Source organism: Monopterus albus, unplaced genomic scaffold (assembly GCF_001952655.1).
Source record: "Monopterus albus unplaced genomic scaffold, M_albus_1.0 scaffold19.1, whole genome shotgun sequence".
NCBI lineage: Eukaryota > Metazoa > Chordata > Actinopteri > Synbranchiformes > Synbranchidae > Monopterus > Monopterus albus.
The window spans coordinates 3,233,369-3,259,520 of record NW_018127899.1 but is presented as its reverse complement, the minus strand read 5'-3'; the positions used below and the strand labels follow the sequence as shown (position 1 = coordinate 3,259,520).

At 42.7% G+C, this 26,152-nt stretch overlaps 1 protein-coding gene across 1 annotated transcript; it reads left to right on the top strand.

The window, feature by feature from the left end:
* Positions 1-18,044: 18,044 nt before the first annotated feature.
* On the top strand, positions 18,045-25,705 carry LOC109956414 (myoblast determination protein 1 homolog). Its single transcript, XM_020593504.1, has 4 exons — positions 18,045-18,151; positions 21,779-22,568; positions 23,552-23,633; positions 24,139-25,705. The coding sequence occupies exons 1-4, from the start codon at positions 18,045-18,047 to the stop codon at positions 24,258-24,260; spliced, it is 1,101 nt and encodes a 366-aa protein (XP_020449160.1). The 3' UTR covers positions 24,261-25,705.
* Positions 25,706-26,152: the final 447 nt, after the last annotated feature.

Below are 26,152 nucleotides of genomic sequence, written 5' to 3'. Positions count from 1 at the left end.
ATGCTCACACAAGTCAAAAAGTTTAAAAACTGAGAAAATCCAACTTGGCGACAGAGTGAAATAATGTATTAAAACTGTGACCACAGGCTGGAAACTCGGCTCCAGGTGAGGGAACTTCGTAGGAGCTGGACGAACTAAAGCTGTGCCTGCTTGCTCAGTAGCCATCTATTTTCAGTGGTGACTGTGGAGGACTGCAAGCTGCATGTTGAGCAACACACTCAAGCACATACATCAACAGACAGGGCTATAAACAAACAAGCTCAACACAAACACACACTGCCAGGAACACAATATACAGCGTTGCAGTCACACTGTGAACCCGCCAGGTTATTTCTAGACCCTGCCAGCCCACACAAGACCTGTGATCAGGTCCGAGGCAGACGGGGTTATGTTGGAAACTATCCCAAACCCCTTGTACTGAGAAGACGTACTACTCTATCAGCAGACGTCAACCATCACCGACTCAATACAGGGAAAAACTAAATGCACAATCAGCACACTAGCGCTGTGGAAATTGGCAAAAGATGATGTTTGAGTTGTTCTATGGAAACACGTAGGTTTGAACGATCAATATCTATTACTGCACCTCGTCCATATGGTGGTAAACCAACAAGAGACATAACTACATTTCAACATGTCTCTTAAAAGACCTGTATATTACAACATGAAGTAATTAGGCTACAGTCCGAGCGAGCTGTGCGTGTGATAAAACATGGAACAACAATTTTCTTTTCTTGGACATGAAAAGGGAAACCAAGCTTCTGTCTCCAGCCTCTTCATCATTCATACAGTCAGAGGAGTGTGACATTACTCCATTGTAACTTATGTTACTTAATCATTTAGTCAAATCTTTGGGTCTCCTACCTGTTAACTACAGTCAGCTGAGGTTATTACCACAGTCTGTGGAGTGGGATCTAAATGACTTCAGCAACTTTTTTTTTGCCAAACAAAACAAGAATGTATGCTGGTAAATACAGCGCACATCTCCCAAAATGGCGCCCCCGTCTCAACAACACAGCGTGACATACTTTCACCTTCTCTATTGGCATGAGAGCCAAGACGCCATAAACCTGTGAAGATGAGCTAAATTATTTTGCTGCCTGCAAAGCACAAGCATTTATATTTCGCCAAATCACATAACAGGAAGTGTGGGCACGCTGCTTCAGTGAAACAGGAGTACTGCAGAGCGGAGTCAGGATAACCCTGTGCTCCCAAAATAAAGCCTGAAGATTCAAGTGCCTCTGTGTGGAAATCCGAGCTATGTGAGCCCTCTGAGCCCCAGGACCAGATTCCTCCTTAAAATAGCTTCCTGGGTGAAGACAGACGTGGAGTGCGTGGACCTGATTTGTGCAGGAATTTACATTTGAGTTAATTGGCGATGTCTTCAAAGCATTGGTGGACTGAGCAATATTTGTGGTATTTGTTTTATAGCTGGGCTGCCCTGACTTCTGACCTGCTTTCTGCGGGTGATGGTTGGTGACTGTTTCTACAGGATGGAACAGAAAATCTCCAGGATGATGATGGTGATATGCTATGACAGTGAACTTGTCTATAAAACATAGAGTGAGACGAGGCTCTGCGCAGGGCGGCAGAAGGCCAGAGAGCTCTGCAACTGTATGACTGTTTTCAGGATGATTTTAATGATTAATGCTGAAAAGAAAACAGACCGTGCATAACACAAACAGAACCAGAAAGGGACAACAGAAGAAATACAGTATGCTTATCTGGGACTGCCACTAACAATTAGTTTCTGAATTAAATGGATTATTAGTTTTGTCTAGAAATGTATTATGAAGTCTAATTTTCTGTCCATTCAGCTCAAATTTCCAGTCAACTGTTGTGCAAGTGCAAGAATGGCAGCTGCCATACTGGGGATGAACGTAAATACTGCAACACATCAACACTTTCAAGCCAATTTTTATTGTACTTCAATGGTAGATTCTCAGATTTGAGACTGACAAATACTAAGATACAAATTACTGTGATATTTCTGGCTACAATATTTCTAGCATGAACACACACACACACAGTCCATTTACATGTACCCAGAGTGTTTGTTCAGATGCCTCTCGAAGTGCAGCCCCTCTGCCTCCTGAATACTGAAGGTGAAGCCTGTGATAGTGTGGCAGTTTGGGAATATCAGTTGTTAGTCACAGAAAGCAGCCTAATCAGGAGGCCCAGGGACCACAGGAAGGACCCCGTTTAAGGCCTACTGCCCCCACCTGCGACAAAACATCATCTTTGTATGATTAATGATGTTAAATATGTCCGTGTGGAAATGACACTTCTCAGTGATGAAGATGAATGACTGGTGGTGGGAAATGTCAATTTAAACAGGAGGGTTTTCAGTGACAGATCATCAGAGAAGCTAAACATGCCTGAGCTTCATATCTGAGAACTTTACACCCAAGAGTTTAACAAAAACACTAACAACTCTAAAGCCTGAAAAAGCATCTGGTGACACTTGAAAACTAAGACATTTGATCGCACTAGTCACTAGCGAATACAACCATTCATTCATTTCATTTCATTCATCTAGAAGTATCAATACTAACTTTACACATACGCTTGGCCTGCAATAATGGCCCACAAGTGCACACTGCTTCAGGGCAGGAAACACGCACAAACTCCACGCAATCTGTATTGTTTGCCTTAAAAATGCAAAATTCAAATTGCACCGGAGGCCCATGACCTCAACAACATAAGCAACCACATCCAGTAAATAAACGGGACATTTAACCTGCAGTGCCTGTACACAAACCAGCCAGCAAACAGACAGGGTTGTATTTGACTCACGTTATTTAGAGAGGTTGTCCTACCTGTCCTCATGGAGGTTTACCTGGTCCACATCCACTTCCTACGTACACAACGTACAACTCTCCATCTCCGTTGCTGCTAGCTACCCCGACTAACTGAGATTAGTAGCACTACCTGTCTAGCTAACTCTCCTTATGTTTAGTATTTTGCTGTACTTTGGCAGTTTTTAGACTAAAGCCCATCTGATTCTGCTGCCCTGTAGTCTGTCCCAATCCAGACCGTTTATCGTTTTGCAGTAACTTAACACTGACTGCATTGTGTTGTTTTTAATCAACGAAATAAAATTCTCAGGTAACCCGAACACCTGTACTGTAATGAGGGTGCATTACCCCCTTTTCACCACTACTACTGAGTAACATCGTCCAGCCGTTAGAGGCCAGGGAGGCGCTGTTTCACGCTTTTAAAGAAAGTCGATGAAAACTGATGACAAGCTGGAAGAGAGAATCTTTTTTAACAAACAGCAGTTAAGGGCAGCAATATTACAAACTAAATAAGAATTAACTGGATTTTAAAATATAGTTTAGGTTTTAAACATGTCATTAACACAGTTATTGAAAATGATAATTGTTCATTGAGGTTTTGGAAAGATTTAAATGAATATTTAAGGTTTATATTACAATAATCCTTGGTATTGAATTAACTCTGGCTTGTATTGACTGTAGTCCTCAAAAGGCATGATACATTTATTGCTGGGCTAATTTTATAAACACCAACAACAATACAACAAAAAAACTTAACAAGAATTTCAATTTTTATTGTTTTTACTACGTTTCTGATATGTTATGTGGTATTTTTCATTTTAAAGAGTTAGAGTGTCATTCTGTTATCATTCTGGGCAATTACTTCACATTTTGTTCAAACTGATTTTGGTAGCAGTTATATATTTGGTTAAAACATGTATATTTTAATAAACATTGCCATTAATATTGTAGTTAGTTAGAGTCCTGCATTCATTGGGCACTAAGAGAAAATACTACTGTATTATAGGAAGGCACAGTTGCCTCAGTGTGATTAATATGTTTCTGTTTACTAAATCACAAAATAATTTGTGGTTTATTTTGCACAGAAACAAGTATATCAATTCTATATCTCTATCTGTCAGGCAGAGCTGGTGCTGTAAATGTTTCCTGAGCTCAGAATGGATCAGAGCTGTTTCCCAGATGGACAGACACCTGTCGTACACAGGCAGTGACCCACAGTCAGCAGGTCAAAGGTCACAGAGCTACATAAACCCACTGGCCTTGTTCTGTAGGTGGCTCATATGCATTTGCATTCATTATCTGTACTAATGAACTATCAGTTTTACCAGGTACATCTTAACTCTTTAATTAAAATTCTTTCTCCCCATCCATATAAAAATATGCACTATGCACCCATACAGGAAGTACACATATTTTATATTGTAGCATTAGTGTTAATCTGTCCTAAAACTCAAAGAGTTTTTAACATGTCATGATTAAAGGGCCCTGTAAGTAAAGCACTTTTTTTTACAGCTTTCTGGCATTTTATTAACTAACCAATTAAGTGATAAATTGATTGAGTGGGAGTAAATAATAATGAAAATAGTTGTTGATTTCAGATGTGTCAGTGCTACATTGACGACACACCAAAGAAAAACAACAACAACAAAAAACCCAAAGCAAATCAGAAAGTTTAGATGAGAAGAGGTGAGTATGCAGGATGAAGACAAGAAGGTGAAGTCAAATTTACACAGTACCCTGTAAATCGTGCACGCAAATAGAGCATGGCTGCAGTGTCAGCAGTCCAAACCCTGGTGGAGCATCTGGAAACTTCATCTCCTTCCACCTCTGACACTACTTTCACCAAGCAGCCCCCACAGGCTGCAGGCTGCAGGGTGGAGGAGCTAGAGGGGACAGCAGCCACCCTGAGGACCTGAGGGAAGTGTGCAGGGGGGAAACTCTCACGAGGGACAAATGATCCTCCCATGTTACCAAACAGGGCGTCGCGACCTGGAAGTCTTGTTTTCTACATCAGACTCAGTCTGGTAGACCAATCTCTCCAGGGTCCCATGGGAGCCCAAAACACTGGTGAAGTACAAGGGAAAGGTCTGGGTGCTGTGGGAGAAGTTACAGAAGTTCATCAATTTAGCCAATACTGATACCTCAAACACACTTAGCTGTTAGTTCATTAGGCACATCTCACTCAAACTAAGTCAGTCTAATCCAACAGTCCTGCGATAAATCCTCAATTTGTGTTGAAACTGCTGATTCAACTGTGTGATCATTTTGGAGGCTGGAGTTTGTGCTGTTGTTCAACCCTACTGTCTTTTGCAGAGAGTTGTTTGTTATTTATCCTAGCCTCGCTGATATACATGGGTTGTACAAATAATAGAAGCACCTCTCAGTATAACACTACTATTCAATGAAAATGATCAAGCAGTTGAAATGCCTCTCTGAAACGGATTCAACACAAACATGATCACCTTCATGACTGTGGATTTATTGCAGGACTGTTGGATTAGACCGACTTTGAACTTGTTGTTGCTAATACTGGACAACTGAGTGTATATTGACATTATATAAAAATAAAATTCAAATTCACAAGCAAGTAGAGTCAGAAGATTAACAGTAAATTAAAAAAAAGCCCACATGCAACAAGAAAAAAGTGGTTATCAAAAACTGAATAAATAATAAAAACTTTGATTCTGTTTTAAGTGACTGGATGAATGATGCATCATAAAGAAAAAAGAAAACACTGATACTATTAAACCTGCTACAAATATCAGTTTTATTAAGAAAATCTAGTAAATCCAGCATACAGTAATTAATGGAGTCCAACCACTAACACCCTTTTCATCTCCATTCATAGTCACTTCTAGCGGGACTCTCCTCCTTATTTAATAAATTATTCTGTCACTGTTTTATCAAGTAACTTCCATCATAAATATTAATATGCTAACTAAAAGGATGAGAAGCATGACAAATTAAAATACTGGCATCTACACAAAACATCCACACCTGAACAGGAAGCTTATTACCAAACAGACAGAAAACTGAGTGAGGAACAAGAATCAGTTGAAATCTGCAGGAACCTCAGGTTTTCACAATCGTCATAACTGTGCTCCCAGTGTAAACACACCTGAACATGCAGCCTGATTCTTCATGCCCACTCAGGTTTCCTCCTCCTGTCTGTGGCTCTCCGAGGTGCAGTGAATGTGAGCTTTAGTGGGTTCGATATTAAACCTGATACTGGCTGGTGGTCGTAGCATCCAGTGTTTATATAAAACAACCAGCAGAACTGAGGCTGTAAAACACATCAACTACAACACAGACTCCACCTGTTCACACACAGGGTTTTCTCTTCTCAGACTGCACTTTTTGTACACATACAATAATGTGAGCAGGTTTGGAGCTTCACTTGCCAATATCAGTCAGTAAAATGTTGCTCATTTTGGCTGAAGTGTATTAAATCGAATCAAACATTCCCTATGTGCATCAGAATTATTTTCATCTTCTCAGAATTTCTAAAACTACCACAGAAGAGAAACACTGTTCAGTTTAAATGTACTTTCCCTCACCTGTTCCCTTAGTTACAATAATATTTTAGACACTAGTGTCCTTCCCTTTAGGCCAACACTTTTGTTCCTTTGCTGTTTCAGGTATCCCTGTGCACAAAGCCAGCTCCATAAACAAATAGTTTGGTATGGAAGAATTTCACTGCTCTGCACAGAGCCCTGAGCACAGTAATGCTTTTGTGGATGATTGGGAGCAGATTTCTGCATTCGGTTCAACACCTGGTGCTATATTCTTATTTAATTTTTTTTAATTATATTGCTGCATCTGTTGCTGCTTAAAGTGCCTTAGATTTTGGGTTATTTATCTACTTTATATTTCATTTGTATTTTGTGGCATTCATGTGGACGGCAAAGTAAGAATTTCATTGTACAGGGAAACACGTTTCCTAACTGTGCATATGACAAATAAATACTTTGAACTTGAATTTTGAAAAGACGAAAGAAGAGAGGAAGATGTTATAGCTGTAAATTAATACCTCATTAATTATATCTGGCTGAGACTTTTTATAGGGTAGAATAGAACTTTAGTGTCCACCAAACTGGAAAATTGTCTTTGGCTAACCAAAACAGAAACACAGCATGCAACTAAATGATATGTAAAACCAGAAACATATAAAACAAATATGCTTGTTGTAGAACAGCAGGAAATTGTCTTTCATTCACTGTCAAAAACAACAGCCAGGACAGCAATGCAATGCAATCTAACATCAGCATTGCATATGGATATTTATATCCACATACTTTTGGCCATGCAGTACCAGTGTAAAGAGCACTGGAACTATCTATTTACCAGTGCCATGTGGGTGACTGTTAGATTTTCACAAAGTAAAAATGCCATCCAGAATGTGTCTGTATTCCAGCAGTCAGCCCAGTTCTCACAGCTTCTGCTCCTCTTTCATCATCTGGTCTCACACTGCTCCCTCTCTACTGATCACACACCCTCCCAGTTAGCCTGGTGGGTCCGCTCCTGCTGTTCCTGCTTGGTTCGAGCTGGGGACCCCCCACTCTGGCCTGGCTGAGTGCCGGGCCGCAGAGGGCAGGACGGCGCCTCCGCAACTTAGAGAACAATATTCACCAGGTTCACAGCTTCATCTGCAAGTTGAAAATGGATTATATGCTGCGGTTTGTCTAAATCCACTGACCCGGGGAAAAGAAAAGCTCTCACTGCGGCTTTCTGAGCCTGATGTCTGTTTAAGAGCCCAGAACACCATTACAGAACATCTGAGGTATTCAGCTGGCCAGAGAGCAGAAGGCCGGGCACTGACTGCAGCAGGTGGAGCTGCATGAGGCTGAAACTCAAACATTTTAATGATAAAAACAGTTGTATGAATGAACTGAAATCTGACCTTGTTTTGATGAAGACATCAGTGGTAAAGCATGCTTGACCTTACAAAAGTAGAATCACACATTAATTTCTATCTTATCATGCTAACAGGTTTACAATTAACGCTTTAACTTCATGTTTTGCATGTTACTGTCCTCCCCTAATAAACAACCACATAGGTCGTCTGTGCAAGCAGTTTATTATGACCCATGGTTATGTGTTATTGTTAGCAGTTGTACTAATTATGACAGGAGCAAATGAGGAAGTTAGATGATGTTGTAGCCTAAGCAAAAATGTCAGCATAAACTGGAAATCCGGATTGGTGGCTTAACAAAACACAGTTTGATGCAAGAGGCCAGTGTTCCGTCTCTGTTAGCTCTGTTTTTGGTCTCCACCACCTCCTGAGGGAAATCTCTGGCTCTTTAGCTGCTAAATGCTCCGCTCTGTTCCCCAGCTGGTCTCTGGGTTAGCTGGGTTAGCTAACCCAGAGTTAGCTCTGGGTTGGATGCAACACTCTGTGATAAGTAAATACACAATAGAAGTGAAGGAACAACATGAAACAAATAAACAGCATTAAATAAAAATCAAACAACACTGAATAAAGGTAAAGATCACATACAGAAAAACTCTGAAGTTCAAACTGAAGACTATTCCACAAATTCCATGTATTGGTCAGAAAGCAGGTGGCTGCGTTTTGAATCAGTTGAAGATGAGACAGAGAGGTCTGGGACATCCCAACATACAGGGTGCTACAATAATCAAGCCTAGAAGTAACAAATCTAAAACAGATCTAGAAGCACCAAGAGGCATGGCCATCATCAACAGCAATAAGAAGATCATTAAAAACTCTTAACAGTGCTGATGCAGTGCTATGATGTGACTGAAAATGTTCAAGAATTTTATTTTTTCAAGAACAAAGCGCAGTCTGACATTTCCACTCGCAGCAGCCTCAGTGCGGGTATGTCCCAGTGGGAATCAAACCCTCGACCTCAGCACTCATGGTGTCTTGCTCTGCACACTGCACTGCACAGGACACTTGATCCAAGCTATATCTCAGGGTTTAAATGGGTTTAAATGAGGGCTCTGGGGAATGGTGGTGGTGGTGGTGGGGGGTGAATGCCATTGGGAACCGCAGAGGGGCATTCTGGGAACTGGTCATGCTGAGGCCTTCCTTATGGCTCTCTATGAGAAATGGAGAGAGGCTGACAGGAGCCAAATGGAGCTGACAGCCAACTGGTTCGACTTCCTTGGACACACACACACACATACACACACTTGGACTTCTATTTTTGTGAGGACACTCATTGACATAAAGTATTCTCTAGCCCCTTACCCAAACCCTAACCATCAGAACTAAATGCCTAACTCTAACCAACTGTAACTTGAACCCTAAAACCACGTCTTAACCCTCAAAAAGCTGTTTCAGAAAGTGAGGACCAACCAAAATGTCCTCACTACATAGCAAATACAAGAACTCACACACACACACACACACACACACACACACATCGCATAAACTCTCTTCCACTTCCATTCTCAGTTTTTTTTTCTTCTATAATTTTGTTTTGGAAAAACACAAGCTCGTGTTTCGTCTCTCTGAGAGCCACCAGTGCTCTCCAACTTTCATGTGTCCGTCCTCCTCTGACCCTCTGCTACTTAAAGATCTTTGTTTGGCCACCACAGGGCTGAGGGCAGACCTTGGCAGCCATGCAGGTGCTGATAGGGACAAATTCCATAACGCAGAGCAAACCGTGTGCCAAAAGGCTAATGGCAGCTTTTTAAAAAAAGCCAGAGGAACAGAGTGTGTTGGAGCGCTGGCCGTGGTGAGTCTGCCAGGGGAAGATATCCTGTGGATGCTGTTGGTCTTCAGAAGAGTGATGAGCTCATCTATTCCTCTGCGGACAACAACAACAGGTTAAAACCAGAGTAATGACGGACTATGCTGCCCGAGCGCTGTTATTACTGCGTCAAGTCTTTACATGCTGAATATCATCATAGAGCTGTGATGTCGATATAATTCAGGGAACTCTGGGAAACTGCATATCTACTATGTATATTTAGACATGTTATGACCTGTGGTAACCTGGCCTGGTTTTAAAGCAGGAGATTGTTTCTGTCTCTAAGGAATGACTGCTCAAAAATAGTTTTTATTTATACTTTAGCCTTTGTGAAATACTGAATAGTTTATCCTCTGTAAGCCTCAAACAATCACTTAAATGGAAATACTCACGTTCATGTAGCTTAACTTTGTGCATAATTATTTTCTGGTAATAACTTTACTGCTGTAATTGATTAGGTAAACAAAACGCTAACAGTCTTAAGCACTAAAAATAAAGTGAGGATGCTTTATGAAATATTGTAATACACCTACGAACTGCACCTACCAGTCGGCCAGATGGTGGCTATCATCAATATGTACCTCTAGTGGCAGCAGTGACTGTGACCGGAACAGCAGTCAACATCAGTGGCGGCACAACTCAAACAGGAGACACTGCTTGTAATCAGGTGTCATGATCTTTCACTGATCCTAACCAGTGTAACAGAATCTGCTATGCTCTGTGTTTATTAATGTAACCATGATGGTGAAGCAAGGGAGGCCTTCAGAGCCAGCTAGGAGGTGGAGTATGGCCCTACCAATCATATCTCTGGTTCCTGTAACAAACAATAACATTTGGTGCTTAATGGCAGAGAAGGAAGAATGTGATAATGTACATGTAGAAATTTAAACAAAAGTGTAGAAATGGTCTTATTAACTTCTAAAACTGATCATTTTAAAATTTTGATTCAGATGTTTATAGATTATTTTTTTAGCATCAAACAGGAAATCACACATCGACTCCAGAACTCACCGTTTTCAATAACAAGTTCAAACATTATTAGCCTATTTCCAGACTTCCCACAGTGCACTTGATCTTTGGTGCCCTCTATCTATGGCTCACTGTGTGCTGGGAACAGGTAGAGTCATTCTTTATGTAAATGAATGGATTGAAGAAGTATTATAAGCCGATTAGTAGACTACCCCCATTTTTCTAGTCTTGAGTGCCACATTTCTGAGTTGTATTTGTCACACCCCTTCTGCTGCTGGTTTATTTGCAGCTAACAGCAGCTTGTGTCTCACTCTCAGACCTCAGGATGTAGAATTCATCATGGTGCTCATGCTGAAACCCGATTCCTGTCTGTTCCTGGGGCCTCACTGCTCAGCGTTTCTGGCGAGAGAGGCTTGGTGGCTCTTTTCTGCCGACAGCCTGAGCATTCCTTTGCTTTTGTCACAGCCACACTCCACACTGACAGAGGAAACAGAACATGAAGAAGAAGAAGGCAGGAAGCTGGACTCGGGTTTTCATTTTTCAGTCACACAGGAGTTAAAGAGCAGCTCTGCTGTCTCGCACGCCCAAGTCACAGTGGTCAGAGCCTGCAGATCACTGATCTGTCAGTGGGATCATCAGCATCACACTCATGCTGTGCAGCCAAACTTTATGCTATAGATGTGGGGAACCCCTGGACAGGTGACCAGTCTGTCACAGGGCTAACACTTAGAGATGGACCATAATCATATAAATCACTGACAAAACATGACAAAAATTTGAGTTGAGTCTGCAGTCACTGCAGCAAATCCGAGTCGTGTAGCGTCTTGTTCACTTTTATCTCATCTTGAGACTTATTTTGATAAGTTAAAGAACAACATGCTGCGAGCTGGGCTGATATAGTCCCACTTCTTACCAATTCAATTTTCCTTTTGACTGGAATCTTCTAGAAAGTAGCAGAAGTATCTTAGAACAATGCTGCGCTGTAAGAAAACACCGGCTGATTTGAGACAATGTTGGAGGAGAAATTAAACAGTTTTAACGAGACATTTCCTGAGCATAGTCCCATCAGTAAAAAGTTTTTCTAACCACTTCAGGAATGTTTGATTCCACTGTCAGCGTTCGACTCATCAAATGGTCCTGCTGAGGCGTTGATGTTCGACACACTTCACCATTTGTACGCAAGAAGAATGTAACACAATGTGTAGACCACCAGGACGGAGAGGACAGGACACCTCTGAGCCATCGTTAGGAGCCGACATCCAGAGGCGGGTCCAGCCCCAGCTTGGACCAGTCCTCCCACTATGTGTTCCCTGTGGGAGCTCAGCTGGAAGCCTGAGGGGATGCAGAGAATCAAACGGCTGCTGCTGAACATAAACACAGAGCTGCTGTGATCTTAGCTGAGGTCTGCTGAGCTCCTGCAGGGCTGAGCAGGAGGGAGGACGGTCAGTCTGCAGGGACCAGGACGGACCAGACACCAAACCAGTCACCTCTGAAACTGGCTGTAGACCAAACTGGGCGGCTGCTAGAAAATAAAATGTCAGAAATGATGGAAAATTACCACCAGAATGTAGCATCTTCACACATTCACATACTCCTACGCCAGAGTCCCACATAACCAGATGTGCAGCTCGACTCACAACTTGTTCCTGTTTGACTCCAGACTTAACTCCAGTCTTCCAAAGCTCTGTGAGGCTCTGAACATTTCTGCAGGAGTAAACCATTGGTTTTTACAACATCTGCTAGCGACAGGCATTCAGAGAACACACACACAACAAGCTTCGTTGTTGACCCCAGATACTATCGCCTCTGAAACAGAATTGTCAAAAACAGCCCAGTGCCAAACAAACAAAGCTTACTCCTGTAAAGCATGAGAAGACACTTGGTGGACCATGTCCAACTTCATACAACACTCATATGGTGTCGACGGGCCCTGGCTCTGGTCTTGGTTACTACTAGAAACTGAGAGGACTGTAGCAAAATAACAAAGCTGGTGGCAGAATTAGACAACAATTCACACCATTGATGACTTCATACAGAATCAAATTAAACAACTCTAGCTGAAGTAAGATCACAGGTTTAAAATGAGGTGTAAAAGAAAACTATGGATCACTGAGGCATCAAACAGATGCTTCAGAGATCTGGTATAACGCTATAGGAAGCGTCACTGTGCCACTTTCTGCTGTGACTGGGAGCTGCACAGGGAGCAAGGCCGATGTTTGTGTGTGAAGAGCAACAGCAGCGGTGAGGCTCAGAGTGTGTTGACTCAGACTGTGGAGGATCCTCAGGCCTGAAGGTTAAAGGGCGACAGACCACACAGAGAGGCCGGCCGCTCCATAACCACACACCCGCACACACGCTGTGTTTCCATAGCTGTGAGGACACTCACTGACCAACCTAGCCCATTACCCTAACCTTAAACACCACAACTAAATGGGGGTGGGGGGCTGCAGGAGGGATAAAGTAAAAATTCTGTGTGAGACAAGGAAAACAGCTGGAAGCTGTGATTCATTAAGGTATTTAAGCTATTTGTTCTCCAGGTCATAACTCAGTCAAATCTGAACATGAAGACCTGTATGGATTCACTGGGAGTGAAACTGCCCCCAGTGTGCACAGCAAATAAATCACCATTAATCTGTTTACAATTCATAAGAAAAAGATGCCCTTTATAACTGCAGAACCTGCCTGAGCATCATCAGTGTCACAGCTGTTGGGTCGACATCCATGGGTCGCACCGGAGCACCAACACTCCTCACTCTGCTATTCATATTTGCCCTGAGCAGAAAACATGTGGGCAACACATTCCTGATATATCGCGTTCACCGGAATAGGGATGTACAACCTGAGAACAAAACGTCTCTGGCTGCGGCTGTGACTGGCTCGGGGGCCTAAAAACCGAGGAGTGAATGGGACAGTGGATTTGGAGAATCTTTACAGCCCTAGTGGTGAGAGGGGTGAGATCTCAGCAGAGATGACTGGATCATTTATTTTTGAAATAGTTCATGTACAACGTACAGTCAGTTTGGCTCCACTCTGTTTGATTCTTACAGTCAGAGATGTGATCGACGACGGAGGCCTGGTTTTCCCCAGACACCAAATGTCTCTCCTGTGTAAAGAATGAAATTCTGCCATCACTAGAAATAGTCCTGTTTTTAACCTCCCCCTCCTCTAAGTATCATTATTCATCATTGTTTAATTTCTGCCACATAGCACTGCGGCATCCATTTACCCTCCGTCCCTCACTGACCCACACTGAGCTATATTTGTCTCTTTAATGAGGACGGGGGCATTCCAGAGGATTTCTGGGTAATCACAGTGTCTGGCAAAGGAAGCATCTGGGGGGTCTCACCGGGCACTGGAGGATTTCAGAGGGCAGCAACATCCTTCAAAAGCTTTGTTTGACGCAGTGCTCGTGCTGTGATGGGGATGCGGCTCCCGTAGAGAAGCAAATTCTGGTGTCAGGTACTGACAGTGACACGTGGCACCGTTAAAGGCTCAGGTGTCCCATGCTCTGGTCAGTCGTATCTACCCCGCCTCGGTCCTCCCTTCATTAAGGGCAGTAATGAGGCGAGTTGTGAGCTGAGTTTGTATCCGATGGCGATCCACAGGGTTCTCAACAGACAACTGTTTGCTTGGCGCTAGAGATTTGTTTGACAGCTGTGATCTGGCTCCTGCTTGGGCCGCTCATGTAGTATGTAGAGTCATGTCTCAGAGCTATCTCTTCTGACAACCCCAGAAATTCACACATGCAACTGCTTCTAAAACCAGACATCATTTTGGTAACACTCACCCAAATCTGTACTGTTTTTTGGATGTGGCCATTTCTTTTCCACATAAACAAAGATAGCGACAGGAAAATGTCAAGCACAGCACCACCAGCAGTTAGCTATGATTTACATAGCCCCAGGTTGGGCCTCTCCATCATAAGGTGAACGCCAATTCTACTTGCATCCACATTTCCCTCACATGTCTTTTCCTTGTGCCTTAGTCCTGCCCCTGTAAGATGCAGGGATAAACTGTGAGAAGAGACAAACTGAGGAAACATATTTTAACTGGCAGGAGATGCTTTTTCCTCTGATCCTTTGTGTCAGTTCATAATGGACTTCTATGAAGGATGCACTTGTGTATCTGCAGCTACAGCTCCTCCAGCAGCCTCCTCGCTCCTCAGAGCACAAGAGCTTTGGGACGTCCTTCGTCATGACTGGAACGACTTCTGGGGCAAGAGCTTTGGGACGTCCTTCGTCATGTCGAACTGGAATGACTCCTGGGTTGCGTTAGGACTGGTGTTGCTGCACTCAACTTTTGCACAGGATGAGGGACACTACGTCATTTCCCGTCACCATTTTAAATGGACTGCACCATACGCTCGTTTATTCAAAGCATTTACAACCTGCCTATCACTCACCAGACCATCAGAAGCAATTTGGCATTCACTATTTTACCCAAAGAAAGTCCAACATGTGGAGCCAGGGATAAAGCCCAGCTGTTCAGTTTATTTCTCTGGTTTCTTGTGTCAGTAACACTACACACACACGTGTGTACCTAGACACACACCTTTACACCTTTATAAAATTCTTAACCTCCAAACAGCAGTGAAATGCCTAAAATTCTTCGGTACTTCGATCCTATGATCAGAATCAGAATCAGAATCAGCTTTATTGGTCAGGTGTGTCGGACACACAAGGAATTTGACTCTGGTACATCGGCTCTCAATGTGCATGTACATATCCCCATGCAAGGGGCAAGTAGACAATAAATCAACATGAGGCTGTGTAATATAACAAAATAAGCAGTATTAACAGGCAGTAAACAATGCAGACAGACAAAGGAATGCTCATTGAAATGAGATAAATAGGAATAAAAACAGAGTACTTAAAACTAGAGACCTGTACGAATCTGTATAATCTGTACGAGGTATATTTACAGGTGTTGCACTGAGGTTTATTGTTCAGTCATGATGTAATATTGAATGAAAATAAGATGAACATGTAACTGATGACTTTTCAGGGTGAAAATGTGAATATACTGAAGATGACTAACTGTCTTCATGACATCAGGACAGTAATCAGACTCTGAGCAGCGTGGACGAGCCAGACGAGCTGCTTTCGTTCTGTTCAGCGGACCAGCTGTTTTGTCTGAAGCATCGAGTCATGGGGCATGACATGAGCCCAGAGCAGCGGTGTATTCATAAAGGCAGGTCATGTGATGAGAGACAGGAATTCAAAATGAGAGGAGGCGTTCCTGGGCGGCCGGAGTCCACTGGGATCCTCTGAACAAACGCCAGCTTGATCTTCTCTTCTGCTGAAAGAAGCTGCTGAGCGCTGAGAACCCAACACTTTTCATACAAGATTAAATATTTCAAAAAGAATGGGCAGAAAAAACCACTGCAGAACCACAACAGGCTGAAAAACTTGTGCTGTTGTGAGTTTTCGAAGTCTACTTCTTAAAAGTACAAAAACAAGGGGAAGTGACAAGACACTGGCTTTGCACGCTGAGTTAAACTGACCACTACAGAAGGTCTGGTTTTATATGTTCATGCTTTTCATAATGCTCCAAACCAAACCACCAAAATAAAAGTTCAGTTTGTCCTATCACACTATACAATGTCTGTAGAGTGGAGTGGAACTCATAACAAACCACACAACTGTGTGAAGAGCAGTCAAATCTGTGTCTCCAAACTAATCCAGCTCAGAGAGAGTGTGTGTATAGGTGTGTGTGTCTGTGTTTCTGTGTGTGTGAAGTAATCTGCCACCACTGTGGGACTGTGCAGGCCTTGTCGTGTTGGTGGTTTACAACAGGCAGCAGGTGTGAAGGCTGACACCTCTCCTGTCAGTCTGCATATTTCAGGTTTATTAAGTGTTTTTTGTGTTTGTTTGTGTGTGTGTGTGTGTGTGTGTGTGTGTGTGAGACTCCTCTCTTGTTATTATGTGTTTATCTCTTTGCTGTAATTTCTTACAAACAAACATTCAAATAAACATGAATTCATGTCACATTTTTGTTTTTAATTCTCAAAAACATATTGTGTTTTATGGTAATTATTTATAATTACTTCCTTTAGCAATGTTTCTTGTTTCCTACTGTGGATATGATGGGTCTAAAATTTGGGTCTACCAGATCAAATCAACTGAAACCAAAAATATTAAAATATTGTTCCCTGAGTTCCAGAAAATTGGTGAGATTAATGCTGCGGCAGAGGGACACTGGTGCTGACGGTGCTTCCAGATGGCCATCGGAATCAGCGACTGGCTTTGGCACGTCGCAGCGTGGCCACAGGTTTACAAGTAAAATCGTGTCAGGACTGAGGAGCAGGCCCAGTCAGCAGCAGTGAGGTGCACATGTATTTGTACAAACAAGACTATCTTTATGTAAATGTGCAGCATTTATTTAAATTAATTAATTTACTAACTAAAGAGTAAAAATCGATGCAGCAGAACCAGTGATATCATGTTTTTATTCCACAAATTATTTTTCCTGGTTAAAGCCTGATGCCTACATGACCCACGATGCAACTGTACTAATGCACCCTGGGACCTGCAGTAGAGATGTGGACTGTCTCGGTCCAAAGCGTATTTGGAACAAGAGTGCTTTGGACATATTACATCATGAAATGTGGATGTAAAAGAATACAAAAGCTGAATTTGGACACACAAGTATCACTGCCCTAGTGCCCCTTTGTACTGACCTTTGACCTGTACAGTGTAAAGTCTGACTAATACGTAGCTGTGCTTACACTCAAATACATTTTAAAAAAGCAAAAGCACCAAGTTTCTTCCTCAGACCTTTGACTCTTTGAGTCACTCTAACACTACAGAGGTGTGTATCTTCAGGAGGATGAAGGTGTAGAGAAAACTGCTCCAGTGTTACAGTATGTGCATGTACACTCAGGAGGCGCTGAAGCTGCAGGACAAGGCTGAGGCCATGTTGCCACGCTGAGGGAGGAGGAAGCTAGGCTAAAATCATAAACTAAAAGGTACAATATTTCCCTCTGAAGTAGAGATACAAATAAGTACAAGTATATCACAGCAGAGATATAGAGTGAGTCTGAGTCGGGGTCAGGAGCAGTTGTTGCCACTTCAGCAGGGGTGGCAGTGGGGGCTGAATCCTCACGGGCCCTGGGCTGTTTACATGATCCGGTATGGTGAGTTGATTTGTGGACCCAGTTTGAAACTAAATTTACGATCTGAACTGTATCTGTGGGATGGAGATGTTTCACTCTGTAACAGCGTTCTCGTTTTACCCCACGTTCCTCCCAAAACATCCCATCACCAGGATTTATTTTCCTCCTGTGCTATATGTCATTTGGTCAGAGCAGGTGTCGCCATATCTCTGTTTCTTTTTTCCAAATGGTAGAGATCTCACTTTGGAACGAGGCTCTTCATCTGGGCCAGGCGTTAGTGACAGGTCAGGGTGAGGGGCTGGGTTAGGATACCAAGATGCCAGAGAAGGAGAGAGGTTAAAGCCCTGGAGACCTGCCTGGTAGGGTGTACGTTTCCTCCCTGAGTTCCAGAAAATTGGTGAGATTAATGCTGTGGCAGAGGGACACTAGTGCTGATGGTGTTTCCAGATGTCCGACGGCATCAGCGACTGGCTTTGGCACGTCGCAGCGTGGCTGCAGGTTTATGAGTCGTGTAAAATCGTGTCAGAACTGAGGAGCAGGCCCAGTCAGCAGCAGTGAGGTGCACCTCGTTATCCATCTCTCCAGAGCTCTCTGAGGAGTCACACTCGCGCTCTTTTACTGCTTGAATTAGTTTTGTCTCACGTTTCCTTTCTCTCAGTTAAAGTTCTACGTGTCCTGTTGTGTGCCATCTTGTTCTGACTCAGACTAAAGACATGGCACCGCTTCTTACACAGTGAAGAGACAAATGACCAGCGCATGTCAGGGAGAAGGACTCGGTTACAAGCACTGCAACACAGTGAGTCAGATTAGTTTGAACATATAAAGGCCAACCTGCCAATCTGTGCCTTGATGTGTTGGTTTCAAATGATACAATAAATCACAATATGTGGTTAAGAATTACATAGATTTTTGTTGGCATATGATGTTGATACAGGTGGTTTTCCAGTGAGATCCACAGGTGTGTGCACGTCCTGCAGAACTCGGTAACCTGATTTCTCTGTGTTACATCCTGAGTATGATCCAAACCAGGATGAGCATTCTAACGTGGACATGCTCGTTCATGTGAGCACACTCACTGATGTTTCATCTGTGGATTCAGTGTTACACATTAACGTCAACCTGCAGATGATGGCCTCAGTCTCACACCACCGGGGGGGGGGGACACTCATGGCCTTTGCTGTTGTTTAGTGTCCAAATGAATGAAGACTCTGATGCTGTTCATGACTTTCAGAAGCCAGGCAGTGACAGCGTGTGCGTGGCGCTGAGGGCGGCTGAAGGAGAGGGTCGGCGTCCTGGGTCAAATGAGCCAGACGTTACTTCACAGTATAAGTATATAAGGTAGTTACTATCAGCTCCACCTTTACCAGCTGCAGCATATCGGGGGAGGTGACAGTGGTGTGGTGTGGTGGGTAGAGCGGCCGTCTCCCAACCAGAAGGTTGAAGGTTTGAATCTCGGTGCTGGCAATCCATGTGCTGAAGTGTCCTTGGGCAAGACACTGAACCCCTCCGTTGCCCCCGATGGTTAAAGCCATCGGTTGAATTGGCGCCGCAGATGGCTGCCATCGGTTCTGTACAGGAAACAAATTCCTTGTGTGTAACATACTTGGCCAATAAAGGTGATTATCCTTACCCTATTACAGTTTTTCTGAATTGCTAAAACATGTTTCTTGAAACCACCACTCATTTTCTCAAAACCTTAAACACAAATGCAAATACTCAAACTAAATTCACAAAACCTCTAACTCGTCTGGCAAAATGAAGCATTTGCTTCAAAACCATTTTACCAGCACTCAAAATCAAACAATGCTTTCAGATCATAGACACATAAGTCAGTCATATACACACTGCAGCTCAGTCATTAGACACTAAATCAAATAATGGAGAACACCGCATCCAGGACATGTAGTTACAAAAATAAAAGTTTATTGTATATAGTAAAAAACACGCAAAACACTTGCCAGGCAATGGGCAAAAAACCCTCGGGTGTGGCGGATCCAGCCTTGCCAAGACTGCACGTCTATCTCATCACAGGCCAGTTCCAGTGCCTGTAAGAGATTTTCCCTGGCATATGGGTTTCGGTCATAGACTTTCCACCGCCATGCAAAGAAAAACTCATCTGTTGGGTTGAGGAAAGTGCCGTATGGTGGAAGGTCTTACTCTTCCTCGTCCTTTTTGTCCAACACCTCATATTCCTCTACCTGTCATATTGTTATCTATACTGCAACACAGGTTCATCACAGTGCGAATTGTTTTAGTGAGTGAGAATGTGTTTAGAGTTTAGCAAAAAGAGTACATGAGATTTGCTAACAGAGTCTAAATGCCTGAACTTGTTTAAGTTTTTGCAGAAAGAGTGACTTATTCGACAAATTGGTTTAGGCTATTGAGAATTTGGTTCAAAAAATGGGGTTTATTGTTTTAACAATTGTGAAAAACTGTAAAGTGATGAACACAGTAACGCATCAGTCACTATGATCCAGTATCAGAGACGTTACTGGGACATGGGCTGTTCTGCAGGACAAGTACTGGTACTGCGGGTATATATGGATGCCAGTAATTTTGTCCTTTTATTTATTTTGAATGGATGACTTTTACTTGGAACAGAGTAATTTTACTCTGTGGTATTGCTACTTTTAATGAAGTAAAGGATCTGAGTACTTCTCCCACCACTGCCTGGAGCAAAGACTTTGAACATTTCTTAACTTATGATCATTTAAAATCCTGTTGAAGCCTGTTTGACTCATGTTTACAAGCTTATAAAGCTAATAACCCTTTAGCAGCAGCAAAAAAACAACCCATTTACCAAATTGCATTTAGTTGTTGTCTGGGGTTAGGGCATTTATTATAAGACCCTTCGATCATTTTTGGAGTGATAATCCTCTGAACAATGGGTTTGAATATTTTCTCTAAAAGCATCCACAGCATTTAACCATCTGCAAGACTGTGTTGGGGGCAAAGTGGGGATGAGTCTGCAGCGGTGTCTGTGTCTGCTCTGCAGCGTCCTCCAGCCGCAGTAGCGGTGTACTGCAGCAGCACGACACACCTGAAACTCGGCTGCATGTGTTGTGCAAATCAGAAAGGTGCATTTGAACGTTTCAGTGTGGAGCAGTGGCGGCAGCTGTGAGGAGCTGCAGGCAAAGAGCAGGGCAGCGACACAGGCTGCAAATAAACTCGGTGGCGTTAATTTGATTATTCAGTTCACACTTTAAAAACGATGTTTGATGAAACATGAGCTGGATGCCACCAAGTTTGGATGTGACGCATCTCTTCATTCGTTTGTCTTCCAAACAAAAGTGTATTTATTTTAGGTGTATTTGTGTTTATTTCCTGTGTTGGGAATAAAGTTTGAAATAAAAAGGAACAAAGAAAAGAAATGAAATAAGAACAATATTTTAATATTTTTGGTTTCAGTTGATTTGACTATTTTTTGTTGCAATTTTTCACTTTTTATACAAAGCCGTGAATACTGAGGTCAAAGGTCAGAGGTCATCGCTGTTTAAAGGAAAACAAATGCATACCATAATCTCTGATTAAAATTATTTCCAAATATGATGCACAGTTTATTTTGAACCTTTAATATTTTAATCTCATTTCTTTTACAGTCTTTTGCTGCTACCATAAAAATTTAACAGGGCTCAAACTTTCATTGTTAGTTTTTATTTTAATTTTAAAAATCCTCTTATATTTCTCTCTTTCACTTTTATAGGTACAAAAAAAATCAGAGATTTTGTTGCGGTAAGATTAAATGTTTACTAGTAATTTTTGCCCACACAGGCGGATGGTTAATGAAACTAAAGGTTTACCGTTGTAGATCTGTTTTTTAGTTTTTCATTCACTAGTCCTACGCTAAATCAACACATTTGAGCTAATGAACTCAGTGTGTTTTAGCCTACACACGGTTTTAAAAGCACAATAATGTTTAACTATAAACACGTTGCATTAACCAAGATGGACAGAAGAAATTACCAAAACAAATCTATACTGATTTTAATATTGACGTGCTTTACCTTCTGCATTAAAGTGCACGTCGCCCCCACCATGTGCAGCAGCAGTAAATCATCCTGTTGTTGCTGGTCTCTGAGGGGTAAGTGTACACTAATTACTGTGACGCTGGAAACCCCTCCTGCCGCCAAGTGATTGGTCGGGCCTCTGTGGGCGTCATCGCTCTGACCCGCCCCCCGTAGTTGTCCCAGGTATAAGGTGTTGCCTGTCAACAGCTGCGGACACAGAGCAGTGAGTGACAGGAGTCCACATTCCCTGGAAAGCTCCGACCCCTGCTCCACATCCAGCTCCTTTCCTCCCGTTTCTCCTTTCCTGATAAAAACATTGAAAGTTGTATTTGCTCTGGATTTGGCTTCTCCTGTGGTGTGTTTGGGATTGAGCATGGAGTTGTCGGATATTTCTTTCCCCATCCCCGCAGCTGATGATTTCTATGACGACCCCTGCTTCAACACCAGCGACATGCACTTCTTCGAAGACCTGGACCCGAGACTCGTCCATGTGGGCCTGCTGAAGCCAGACGACTCCTCCTCTTCAACCGCCTCCTCCCCCTCCTCCTCCACGTCCTCCTCCCCGTCCTCCCTCTTGCACCTTCACCACCACGCAGAGGTGGAGGACGACGAGCACGTCCGCGCCCCCAGCGGGCACCACCAGGCGGGCCGCTGCTTGCTCTGGTCCTGCAAGGCCTGCAAGCGGAAGACCACCAACGCGGACCGGCGGAAGGCGGCCACGCTGCGTGAGCGCCGGCGGCTCAGCAAGGTCAATGACGCCTTCGAGACCCTGAAGCGCTGCACCACGGCCAACCCCAACCAGCGGCTGCCCAAAGTGGAGATCCTGCGCAATGCCATCAGCTACATCGAGTCCCTGCAGGCGCTGCTACGGGGAGGACAGGACGACGGCTTCTACCCGGTACTGGAGCACTACAGCGGGGACTCAGACGCCTCCAGCCCCCGCTCCAACTGCTCCGACGGCATGGTGAGTTTAGGAACTGACAGGTGTGAAAGACGGTGGCAGGCGGAGTCAGCGGAGAGGGGTGCTTCTGTGCGCGCTGGTGGCGGGTGGGAACGTGTCCAGTTTCTCTTGTGCGCTTTTACGCACGACCAACTTCCCCCACTTTTAGTTTCTTTAATTAGTTATATTTCTTTGGACTTTCTGTTGCATTAGTTGCTGTAGAGTGGACCGATCTCTGACTGCGCTGTACATTTCGGTTTCGTCAGTTTCCAAAGTTCATTTTAACCAAGAACTTTATCGTTTTCTCCTGTGCGTGGACTCAGCTACACATTTACGCACAAGAGCAAAATGCAACTTCTGCACATAAACCTTTGAAAGTTTATGTCAGAAAGGTATAAAAGCTAATTTCGTTTAAGCGAATTATCGTGTTCTTCATCACATTTTCCTTTTAATCCTACTCACAAAGGTCTGGCCATAATTTGCACTAATTCAAGGTTTAGCTTTATCCCTCAGTGTTTAAAGAAAGCTCTGTTGGAACAGTTTCAAAGGATGAGGTCGCACTGGAGGCCTAAAGTTAAAGGCAACGTGTTCAATGTGGTAAAAAGAATCGGATAAAGTGTAATGAATTGTTGAGATCCGTATTTAAATAATGAAACAAATTCCCTTTATAATTTTGCGCACAACTCCAAGTTCGTTTAAAAACTAGTATGAAAGTAGTTTTCGTTTCTCGATTGGAGAACAGTTTATCTAAAACATTCAGGAAAATTGATCTAAACATTTTGAAAACAAGACAATTATCAATTATTGTTTCCATTTTTCTGAAATGATTCTTGCGCACGACATTCACCATTTTATTTTTTATTTTCAGTTCGTTGTCACATTTTCCCTCTAATCTTACAACATAAGCTGCGGGTGTTTTTCGTCAGTGTTTCTGTGACCTAAAGCACATTTGTTACTGCTCTGTGTCGACATGTCCTTCTAAGTGCAACGTGCTTTTCTTTCTGCAGACAGATTTTAACGGCCCGACGTGTCAGTCCACCCGGAGAGGAAGCTACGACAGCAGCTCTTATTTCTCCGAAACTCCAAACGGTGAGAAAGCACTTTGGTGAAAACAGCTGATTTATAACACTCACTGAAATATTAAGCCACGTTATTCAGCTTTAATAACAAATAAGTAATAGAAAAGCAACGGACTTCGGACTTTCAGAAAGAGAAGTTGCTCTTTTATAAAAGGCTGCTAGTTTTATTTTTAACATGTAATTAATACATTAAGTTGCGAGGTAGTGTAAAACAAATATGACGAACTCGGACCCTTTGTTTAAAAATAAAGCATACAATTAGTTTAAAATAGATATCTTTACTATTGTCTTTGCCTGTGGCAGAATTAAAAACAGCAGGTTTGTTTTGTATCAAGAGGTAAAAATCTACAGTTTCACTACAGTTACTCTGGGCCATGTTCTTTGACTTGATTTTTTTCACATTAGGACAGTTTTGTCACACTTTGTCCTCTCTCTCTCTCTCTCACACACACACACACACACTAAAGACTAAAATAACAGAATAATAACAGACCTTACTGGTCCACTCTCTGCAGGTGGTCCAAAGACTGAGCGGAGCTCGGTGGTCTCCAGCCTCGACTGTCTGTCCAGCATCGTGGAGCGAATCTCCACCGACAACAGCAGCCTGCTTCCGCCCCCCACGGTCCCCGCCAACTGACCCGGCTGGGGTGGTGGCAGCCCCAGGGCCCACCCAGGCCCCCTCCCCAAATGCCAGCCAGGACCCCAACCTGATCTACCAAGTCCTATAGAACCTCACACCTGAACATCCTGCCACACCGTCCAGTTGTAAACACAGAGCCACACACGGTGAAAGTTATTTATTTAGGCGGAACTGAGTCTTCACAACCTCTTTGTTTTTACTTTAGAACCAAGTTTGTTTTTCCTTTAGCCGAGATATGGAAGCTCATTCCTGCCAGACAAAAATCACTGAAAGTGAAAGTTCGTTCATGATTCTGCAAGTTTCTGAAAGAACCTGAAACACCTCAGGCCCATGTGTGGTCCCTTCCTACTGACCTTTTCAGTCACGCCTCAGTCCTCATCGATAGATGATATTTTATATCTGATTTTCTACATTGTACAACCACTGAACAAACTCCATGCGCTGATGAGGACTGAGAGATGTGGTCCAAAGCCCGAGAAATAGGCCGGTACCAGGGCCTCCGATGAACACAGTGTTTTCTCTTAAATCTGAATTTAGTCTTAAGTCAGTAGCTATAAAATAAGGAAATTCACACTCAGCGTATTGGTGTCAAATAATAATTCCAGCTACATTGTAAATAAGTACAAAAGAGGAAGTCACAATTATTAAATAGTCATTTCTTGGGTGACATTAAAAGATTTGGGTAGAACATATGAGAATGAAACTCTATTTATGTCAAATTATTTTCATGCTAACCGCCAGTACACAATTCGTTTTGCTGGTAGGAAGCATCTTCCATAGTTTGACCTGCAGAGTCCCTGTTTGGTTGTTAAAATACGTGCAGTAGGTTTTTAGGTCAAACCCCATGAATGCTGGGAAATGTAGGCTTGCAATCACCTTTTTAAAGAACACGTTTACTGATAAGTAGAAATCAGTTCAGTTCTTGCTGCATTTTCATTTTGTTCTAAGTTATGCAAATGATTTGAAGGCTCAGCTGAGCCACACGTCAGACGGATCCCTCGTCCTGTCTGTGTATCTAATGAAGGACGGAGGCCAAAAACCATCCACTTACATTCCTCCACTTTCGTCCATCTGAAGTCCCACGGGCCCCGGCTGTTCACTTCCCTCCGGACAAACCCCCATCGTGGAAATCCTGAAAGACACACCAGACAAATTACAAAGATCCGCAATAAAACCCCATAAAAGCAACCACCAATCCCGCAGATTTAGATTCACGCAGTACCACAGGAGTATTGTAGGACTAAAGTCAGACCTGCTTCTCATCCAAATCCAATGAAACCGTTTTAATTTGTCGCTTCCATTCACTGCAGCGGAGGACCACTTTTCTGTTTCTGTATATATTCTGTAAATAAGAGCTGATTTGTTCCAACTGGAAGTATTAATTATGTATTTAATGTTTCTGTCTGTATGTGTGTTTGTTGTGGAAAATGTTAAACTTTATATTTATACATCGAGTGACAGTCGAACGACAAATAAATGAATCTGCTTATTTATACAAAAAGGCTGCTTTTCCTTTCTTTTTTTAAAAATTTAAACACATTTATTTCATGCTTCCTATTTAGGTCTAAAGATAATTCTGCTTTTTGTACAGGTCTACACGTTTTAGGAGTTTATATTTTATACAGAAACGGAGCATTTTATTTTCGGTGAGCATGTTTCATAACCGTTGCCTTTGTAAACATTGAATTATTTTCTGTAGCTCATTTTCATTCTCTTAATTTTCACACCACGGTTTTTGTATTTCAGTATTTGTTACAACTTTAAATATCAGCATAATATATTCTTCTAAATGTTACATATCTTGTTTTTAAGAACAGATGAAGTGTCACCAAGAAAACACTGAGTAAAGCCAAGTCTGGCTAAAACACAGCTGGCCTGGACGTTTTCCT

Bases quoted from the DNA above. Each gene is read 5' to 3' on its own strand.
- LOC109956414 (XM_020593504.1), top strand. From the start codon at position 18,045: ATGTCCGACGGCATCAGCGACTGGCTTTGGCACGTCGCAGCGTGGCTG. The intron at 18,152-21,778 runs GTGAGGTGCACC...CGCCCCCCGTAG, and splicing joins AGCAGGCCCAGTCAGCAGCA to TTGTCCCAGGTATAAGGTGT. The intron at 23,634-24,138 runs GTGAGAAAGCAC...CACTCTCTGCAG, and splicing joins TTTCTCCGAAACTCCAAACG to GTGGTCCAAAGACTGAGCGG.